The sequence below is a fragment of the Humulus lupulus genome, chromosome X (genome assembly GCF_963169125.1).
Source record: "Humulus lupulus chromosome X, drHumLupu1.1, whole genome shotgun sequence".
Lineage (NCBI taxonomy): Eukaryota > Viridiplantae > Streptophyta > Magnoliopsida > Rosales > Cannabaceae > Humulus > Humulus lupulus.
In genome coordinates this window covers 72,188,483-72,197,573 of record NC_084802.1, presented here as the reverse complement: position 1 = coordinate 72,197,573, position 9,091 = coordinate 72,188,483, and the positions used below count along the sequence as shown (strand labels likewise).

The window sequence follows — 9,091 nt, the reverse complement described above, 5'->3', positions numbered from 1 at the left end:
CAAGATTAAAATGAGTTAACTAATTAAGTCATATCTAAAAGAAATCTCTAACGGTCCAGGCCGTTCCGTTGGAGCCTGGAGTATAAAGTCGGGGTGAATCAATTAAGTTATATTGATAAGTCCAAAACAGTCCAGCTCGTCAAGACTCGAACATGGATCTCGGGATGGACTAAATATCTACTATGACATTTCCCTAGTGGTCCTGGCCGTTGGAACCAGGACCCAACATTCGACCCAGATTCATGCAAAGTGATAAAACACTCAGTGAATTTCGAGGAAAAAAAGACGAATGTAAAATGGAAATCATAATGCATAAGATAAAATCAATATATAAATACAAACAATAAAAATTGTCTGGGACGCATCCACGTCCATAAAATTAATACAAGTACAAAAAAAAAAAAGGGAAAGAAGCCCTAATTACAATGCAAAGGCCCAGGCCTAGGCTTCATCCTGATCTAGGACATCCGGAATATTCTCATCTTGTTCGCCCCCGGCTAGAAGCTCCGCATCAGCTTTCTCCTTGGCCTCAAATTCAGCCTTCTTTGCAGTCGGATCTGGATAGACGAGGAGGTTCATATTCTTGTCCTGGAGCCAGGCCATGTAAATGGCCTCATCAAAAGTGGCCTCCAGCAACACATCAGCCTGCTCCTTCACTTAGCAAGCCTCCTCGCTCCGCTTCATCTCCAGCTGAACCATGCCATCCAGGGCCTGGTTCCAAGACTCAAGGTTTGCCACCTTCTCCCGCTCCTGACGAATTTGGGCCTTAGTTGCCTCCAGAAGGGCCTTGATCAATGCCTCTGAGCTCCGAACACAAAGCAGCTCTGCCTCCAGGTTGTCCACCAACTTCTTATGGTCAGCGTCCTTCCTGGACAAAGCTTCCTCATGCTGGGCTTGAATTCGGGAAGCCTCCTCGCGATTAGCCTTGATCCGAGCAGCTTCTCTGGCCAGGGCCTCCTTAGCGGCTTCTCGTTGGTTCACGTCCCCCTCCAGCTCCATCTGGGCCATCTCCAGCTTCATCGCCATCTCTGCCATAAGAGTCGCGTTCCTATGGGCCAACAAGGCATCCTGGAACAAACTAAAGTTAGAAAATATACTAGCAATGAGTATGGTAAAATGAAATATTATGCGGGCATGTGACTTACCGCGATGGCCTGGTGACGAATGGCCTGGGAGACGAACATCGCATCCTGACTGGCCAAGGTAGCAAACTGCTTCAGCTGAAGGGTGGACATAGTCATTCCCACCTGGGCCAACAAGTCCACAGCAAGCAGAGCCATATCCTACCCCAACTTAGGCCGGAACCCAGTCTCAGCTACGAGTTGGTCCACGATCTGTTGGGGAGCGTTGAAGAACACTCAGCAAACTCCACTTTCTGTCGGACAGTCAAGGCCCAGTACACCTCCTCCCGTTTGTCCTAGCCATCTTCCCAAGCCCGGGACACCATTTTCGCCCTCTCCTCTTGAAGGACCAAGTCCCCTTCCTCGGGAAGGGCTGGGTTAACAAGAAGCCTTGGAGCCTCCAAAACCTCCTGGGTAACAATGAGGCTTTCCCTGGAGGAGTACTCCTCGGCCAAGGCGAGTTCCCTTGTCTTGGCCCTCTTGGCTCGCTTCATGGACTCGCCAACGGCCGAGTCTGCTGCCCTCTTCTCCGCCCTTCCACCTTCAGAGGGCTCCTGGTCCAAGTTGATAACCAGGAAAGGAGCAGGTTGGGGCGGGATCATTTCAACACGTGTCACCATGGGAGAACTCACCGTCGAAGCCCTCTTAGAAACCTCCAGGACGGGCCTTGAATCCTCGAGGATCAGCTCTATCACCTTCTTCTTGGTCTGGTCCTTAGCGGCCCTCTTCGTCGAAGCCTCAGCCGCGGCCGCCCGAGTCTCGATCATCTCCTTCATCTTGGCCACGGGGTTAGAAATTTCCGGATCACCTGAAATAGACAGACAGAATCTCATCAGCAAAATATACAAATGGGGACGGAAGTCAAAAAATAAGGGAAATATTAGTCTAAAGTCCTCCAGGACGAACCCTTATCTAAAGAATGGGCATGACTCAACTCCCCTAGGGCGATAGAATGAATTCGGTCCCTCATATCATCCAGGTCCAAAAAGTTACCGTATTGTAAGAACCCGGACGAATAAATGAGGGCTAACATGTCAATGACAATGGGGCAAGGAAGCCCCACTTCTTTGACGACCCCAGTCAGGTAATCCCAGTACTGTTGCCTATCCCTAACTAAGTCTCAAAATGAGGAGCATAAGTTAAAATCAGAGGCAAGTTACCTTGCCCTAAGATGCTAGCTCAGGGAGCTCTAGGGGAGCTCTAGTGTTCGGTTGAGCCCCCTCGAGAAGGGCGTCCAGTTCTTCGGACGCGGCCCTCTCCGCTTGACGGGCCTGCTTCTTCTTCTTCTTCGTGTCTGCCCTAGCTGCGGCCTCCACAGCTTCGATATGAACGAGGGCCAACTCCTCCCTCAGGACGGGATCCCTCTCACATTACAGCCCCCAGAAGCTTGGGGAATCTATCATTTGGTTGGCAGCCAGCATCCCGACCAGCCTAAGATTGTCTGTGGTCACGAAGCCCCCCACGTCCAGGTCCTCAGCGCTAAGGGTGGCATAGTACTTCTTGCGGTCCAGGATAGATTTGGTGAGGAGAGTCTGGGCATACAGTCCTGTTTTCCAGGAACGTGAGTAGAGAACAGACAAAACTAAAAAACTAAACAAGGCAGGAAGAAAAGTAACTTACCCATGCGCTGAAAGTCCAACACCAATGTGGGGTGCTTCTCCAAGAGGAACCCGGATGTCATAAACCAGTAGTGTCTAACATTCCGAGTGTGTTTCCAAGTGTTGAATGGAGCTGGATAATTACCACTGGGCTTCAATCTATAGAAATCGTCCCGAATCTTATCCTTAGTGTTAAGTTGCGGCTCCAGCTTGTAGAAATATAACACCTCTGCGGGGGTGGGCACCGGGATCTCCTTCGACGCACAGAAAATGCGCCATCCCGCAAGCAGCTTGTACACCTAAGGCAGAAGTTGGAACGACGCGATCCCCACGAACTTTAGGAATCGCGCGAAGTAGTTGTGAAGTGGGAGCTACGCTCCCGCACTGATATGGCTTACGCTCCAAGCCCCGAACTCTCCCACGCTGGTATGGGCCTTCTCTTCCTTCCGAACCAGCCGGTTGTAGAAGAGTCCTGGAATCGATTCCACTCCCAAGTGTTTCTCCAGAGCATCCAACATCTGGTAGTTCCAGAACTCGTTCCTCTCCCCGTCCATTTCCCATGTATTTCCCGTGGGAAGCTTATTCCCTTCCAAGACTATGGGGCCCGACTGAACGAAGTCTTCCGGATGAAGGGTAACACCGCGACTCGTGATCAAGGACCTAGAAGCAGCAAAGGAAACAAAAACCAAACGGTTAGCACCAAAACCCAAAAGCTGGTTAAGGTACGGGGATTCTCCTAAAAACGCTTGGAGAAGTCCCCTCCGGACCCAAATCTGAGATCAATAAAGATCCTAGGAACCTTGGTCGGGAACTAAAAATAAGAGGTTTTTTCTAACTCTCCCGAATCAATCTTGGAATGTCTGAAGTGACCAGGGAAAACCAGACGAAAGTAATCACCTAGAAAATCTATGATTCAAACATACACCATCCTACCTAGAACCACCCTATATGGCGGTCACGGTCCTAACAGTTTTATGGTCGCAGAGGTAACATTACAATAAAAAAGAATAAACAGAGGAAAATGACCAGAAAACTTACTGAGAGGTATTGGGTACGAAAGTTGTAAAGTCTCTGACAACACGGTCGGCAGAATCTCAGCTTTAAATCTAAGAAGTTGATGCACCAAGTCGTCTACTAGTTTAACCGGGACTAAACTGTCTGATAGATGAGCAGTAAAAGGTCTGGTCGGGAATAGGCAGGAACAGAAATGGAGTAATCACCGGAAAAGTTCGCCGCCAAATTAGGACATAAAAGCTCTCATTTTGCTCTGAATGTTTAGAATGTGTAAAGTTGGAAATGAAACTGTCGAGGTATTTATAGGGCAAAAACCCACTATTTGATCCAACGGTTCAGAATGGGGATTTCAAGATTATCTCCATCTAATGGTCCCGGATAACACAGAGGCTTTAATTAGCTCAATCAAGTACCAGATCGTGGACTCGCCAACCCACGATCCATGCCTACCTGATCCAACAGTCTGCATTAAAAAAAATTCAAGGTTGTCCCCATCCAATGGTCCCAGACAGTGCAGAGGCATTAAACAACCCACTCGAGTACCCTATCAACTTTGCTGGTGCAGACAGGACACCTCGGAGATTACACTGACACCTTTCGGTAATTGTGACAATCAAAAGATTCTTTCCAGATCTGTAAAGCGCGAATGGTACAGACGCACCAATTACTGGAAGACACGTGTATAAAACGTGGTGAATTCGAAAGGACGGGGATCACCCAGGTGGCCCCCAAGTAAATGAACCCATCTCCTAGGAAACAAACTGGGATATTTGGATTTGATCCGGGAGAATGAGGCAAGTCTCTACCATGCAAAATCACCCGAGTGGCCCCCAAGTAAATGAACATGTCTTCTAGGAAACAAACTGGGATATTTGGATTTGGTCCAAGAGAATGAGGCAAGTCTCTACCATGAAAAATCGCCCGAGTGGCCCCCAAGTAAATGAACTCGTCTTCTAGGAAACAAACGAGGATATTTGGATTTGATCAGGGAGAATGAGGCAAGTCTCCACCATGTAAACACGGATGAAGACTTGGGGGTAAATTTTATCCCTGTTTTACCTCTGAACACGTGGCATGACGCAATGGGCCTACAGGCTCCTTTAAAAAGATCCGGGCCCATCCTGAGCCCGATGAACAAGTAGAAAGTTCTAAAGGCCTAATCATCAATAAGCCCAACAACGTCTGATAGCGACCATGATAAGGGAACCGGGACCAAGATGCAGGCCCAACTCCTCATCCCGGTCCCAACCTATCCATACCCTCCGGGATATCAATGGGGATGGCAGGCTCATGATTCTGGGAATACAACCTTGTCAAGAACGAACCAGGACCCCAGTAAATGAACCGGGACATTAGTAAAGGAACCCAAACCAGACGTCCGGATGGAGCAAGATTGATCTTCCCTGACACTGACACATTCCCAAGAAACACGAAAGTTGGTCTCCTCAACTAACCTGCAGAAGAGGTTACATACGGAATGTACGCTGCTACTAAGAAATAGTACTGTCACTACTTTGACAGATCATGTCCCCAGGATCCCCTTAGAAGCCCATGCGGACCAGCCTGAGGTTATGTACTATTGACAGCTGTACGGCTTGGTCATGCCCAAGCCGGCCCAATGGGCCGTGATTAATATATATTATTTAGTAACATCATTTGTATTAAGCCTCCATTAGCGATTACATCCCTATTTGGTCCGGATTAGTCTAGCCCAAGACCATCGCACCTAAACTGCCTATAAATAGGACCAGTTGTACACTATAACGGGGATCCCAGATTTATCTCTTATAAGCTATTACTCTGCTCAAACTTGCAGAAAACTTCATTGTCAAAAACTCTCTAAGCTCTAATACAACAAATCCGTGGACTAACGCTCATTAATGCCCCAACCATGTAAAAATCTTGCTTGCATATCTTAAATCCTTTCTTTTTAGCTCTTTTATCTTTCATAATTCTAGTTTCTGAAAAAATCGGTATACATCCTCAAAATTTAAAGTAAATTTATATTTCAATAAATATTTAACATTATAAACACAACTTACAAAACCAGCAACAATAAACCCCAAAATAAAATTTTATGACAATGTAATTCTACAAGGGAAAAAAATTTGGAAACCTAAACACTAGGATATATTCCAGTAATCTAAAGAGCATAAACGATACTACTCTGACCTCACAAGCATGATCATCTCCAAAACTCCACCAGAACAAAAGCGACAACTCTCAATCTTTTGCAAAAGACTCAATGATATTTCATATAAGAATTTGCTGGTCCTTCTATACCCTGAAACTTACTCATCAATATATATGCACTCATAGGACAAAACGTACCTCAGATCAAACTGAAACATCTTCCACCATCTCTAATAGCTACAAAATATTTATGTGTGTCCAGAGATACAATTATAGGTATGATAGTCTAAAAGAACGTAGATACAAAGTCTACATTCTCAATTTCAGAATTTTCTAACCACACACAACCCATTGCAAAATATATATGCCTTCGCAAAGTAAAATTACATAACAGAGTTGTATCACAGAGCAGTCATAAAGTCATTCACTAAGCCTTCTTTGGATATTGACATTCAATAATTGATGTGCAATAAACATTAAACAGTTTATAATGCAATGAGATCGGTGAAGTCCCTTGTTTGAAGTGTGTTGAAGATGGATGCAAGTGCTCTAGTGAAACCAATGCTCCCGATTTTATCACCGACGAAGCCATCAAGCCAAACCTTAAAATTACAAATTCCAGTTCCTTACTGGTTAGTGGGTACTACTGGCTTCTGCAAGTGAATAAACTCATCAATGAAACGCCCCCCAAAAATGCAAACTCTTAATTCACATATATGTACAATGTCATAATTCAATTAATCATTACTCATACTTCTCCCAGCCAAGATGAGTATTGTTCCCTCAATCCCTTACAAACCCTTTAAAAATTCCTACCGCATCTAGTTGATGGAACCTTTGTTCACACACCTGTAAAACTATCTAAAACTCCAGGACAGGAAAAGTAATGAAAACAATGATGGAAGGCCACACTCAAAAATCAAACCTATTCTAATACACCTGACAACATATAAAAACTTTTCGACATAAATTAAGTTGTTGCCCTGCCACAGTCGTATGGATATATTGCATGTTGAGATGAAATTATAAGGGTTGTATTAACTTGCTCTTCGAATCAATCACATAGTGAAACTTTCAGAAAAGCATCCCAAATAGCTCCAAACAACTCTTCTAAATGTGTCAATCTTAAGAATAAACACACATGGAACGGATGACTAGTTTAAGATGGTGAGGGAATTACACGGGAATGGTGGTGCTGATTTTGGTGAGATCTATGGAGAGGTGAATTGGGTCTTTCTCGTTGTTGTTGTTGCTGCTAATGTTGGTGGTAATTGGAATTTCACCTTCTAAGATTGGGAGCTAAATATGAATTAGGCTCAGAGGTATCTATTTCGACGGTCTTGATGGGGTCTCTCTAGTCAGTTGAAGCTCTTGCTCTGGTCTGCAATGGTTTTGCAGCCATCCACCGGTCTAGCCATTTTTGACTCCCTTCAAGCTCATCTTCCTTGCCCATTGAAGGGCTTCTACCATTTCTCCATATCTTTTTAATTGAGAATTGTAAAAATTGCACTACTTTAAGTTGATGTAGAGGTTGAATGAAACAGAGAAAAGTAATAATAAAAAAGAGGAAGTGAGTAAAAATAAACCAGTTGCGAGAAGGTCTGGGATGAATTCTTGTCATGCTTCATTGCAGCTTCTTTTCTGTGTTCTAACGTCCCTGTCACCTACAACGCTACTTCCCTCTCTCGACTGTGATGCATGACAAGTAACAGTCAAAAGTCATTAGAATACTAAGAGTGAAGCATTGTTTTAATATTTTTGGCCTTCATCTAAGCCAAAGTAAGTACTTATTGAAAGTAAAACCTTAAAAATCAAAGCCATTTTAGTTTGTGATGAAGGCGAACACCAACTTTTTTACTGCTTTTAAGAATTTTATCTTCAAGTGAAGGATGTTACTTTTCCACTAAAACATAACAACAATTTCTGTCCGAGATGTCTTCAAGGTACCACGAATTAAAAACGCTAGTGGTGTCACTGAATGTTGACTTTCTACTGCTCAAATTGGGGGAGCCTCACGCGTTGATCCAAGATCCGACCCTCAACTCTAACCATAGCTTGAATGCATTTAAGGGTCATCTTAGCTTGCTTTCTCAAACTGTGACCCCTCACCAAAGCCTGCAATTTCACTAGCGCTTTAAGCGCTCGAATAGTTCCTCATATTTTTTTTTTACATTCTGGGGAAACAACCACAAGTTTTTATATCTATTTATTCAATTAACAAGTATCCCCTAAAATTCGTTTTTATTACAATAGCGGCATAATTTCTCTACCTTCATAAGTCAGCATAAATAGCCGAGCCACCTCTACCGCCGCCTGAGTCGTGCCCATTGCATACATACATTAACCACAAACCCGATTTTACTGGAAAAAAAATCTTATTCTATTTCAAACACTGTATATAAAAATCTTAAAATGGGCAAACAACATATTTTTAATCGGAGTAAATGAACAATGACAGACTGAAGTTACACATCTAACATATTTCAAAATACAGTATGAAGATTTATAAAAAATTACCTTAAGGATGAAATCTCAACTAAATCCCAAAATGGAGGAGAAATAGATGAAAGGGAGGATTGAGATCTGAAAATCAAATGGAGAAGATGAAGATAAGTCTGTAACCAGCTTCCTTCTCTTATTGTGTCGATCGCAGACCCAATACCAATTACTTTACCAAATAGTCAAATTATTTTGAAAGAAAAATGGTATAGCAATACAAAGACCACATCCGGTAACCAGTAGGCTGAGCATCTAAACCGGCAAACTCCGGCGACCGACCGCACCGCACCACATTACACCGGAAACCGCGATGTCAAAAGTGTAATGATTTGGTATGGTTTGTATCTTAGCTAAACCGCGCAATGTAGTGCCGTGCGTGATTTGGCGGTGTGAAATTTTGGTTTGTACCTCACCGTACTGTATACTTACAAATATGTTAAAAAAAATTTGTTTTTACATATATACCATATTTTAGTAACCCAATCTAAAATTAGGAACCCACTTAAATTAGGGTATAACTTTATTCTCTAACACATCATACATGACAACAACTCCTTCTTCTCTCATCTCATTTGCGCCTCCTCTCTATCACCTCTCTATCTCACACATATTTTTTAACACACTTACTGTGTAGAAAACCACCCAAACCACACCGCAAAAAATAGTTTGGTTTTGATCGGTTTGGTGCAACGAAATCACACTGCACAGTGTGTTCTAGCTACTACA

The 9,091-nt window shown here is 43.7% G+C and overlaps 1 protein-coding gene and 1 long non-coding RNA gene across 5 annotated transcripts; both read right to left on the bottom strand.

Annotated features, from left to right (window-relative positions):
• Positions 1–292: 292 nt before the first annotated feature.
• LOC133803834 (uncharacterized) lies at positions 293–2,375 on the bottom strand. The gene is made up of 2 exons (XM_062241968.1): positions 1,146–2,375; positions 293–1,068 (listed from the first exon to the last, which is right to left on the bottom strand). The coding sequence occupies exons 1-2, from the start codon at positions 1,278–1,280 to the stop codon at positions 658–660; spliced, it is 546 nt and encodes a 181-aa protein (XP_062097952.1). The 5' UTR covers positions 1,281–2,375; the 3' UTR covers positions 293–657.
• Positions 2,376–6,070: 3,695 nt separating this feature from the next.
• Positions 6,071–8,758, bottom strand: LOC133804330 (uncharacterized). Of its 4 annotated transcripts, XR_009878430.1 has the most exons (5): positions 8,384–8,758; positions 8,137–8,227; positions 7,670–7,981; positions 7,453–7,555; positions 6,071–6,519 (listed from the first exon to the last, which is right to left on the bottom strand). It is a non-coding gene; the product is annotated as an uncharacterized LOC133804330 (long non-coding RNA). The 4 variants fall into 4 exon arrangements; XR_009878427.1 differs by having other exon boundaries at positions 7,670–8,227; XR_009878429.1 differs by lacking the exon at positions 7,670–7,981 and having other exon boundaries at positions 8,384–8,755.
• Positions 8,759–9,091: the final 333 nt, after the last annotated feature.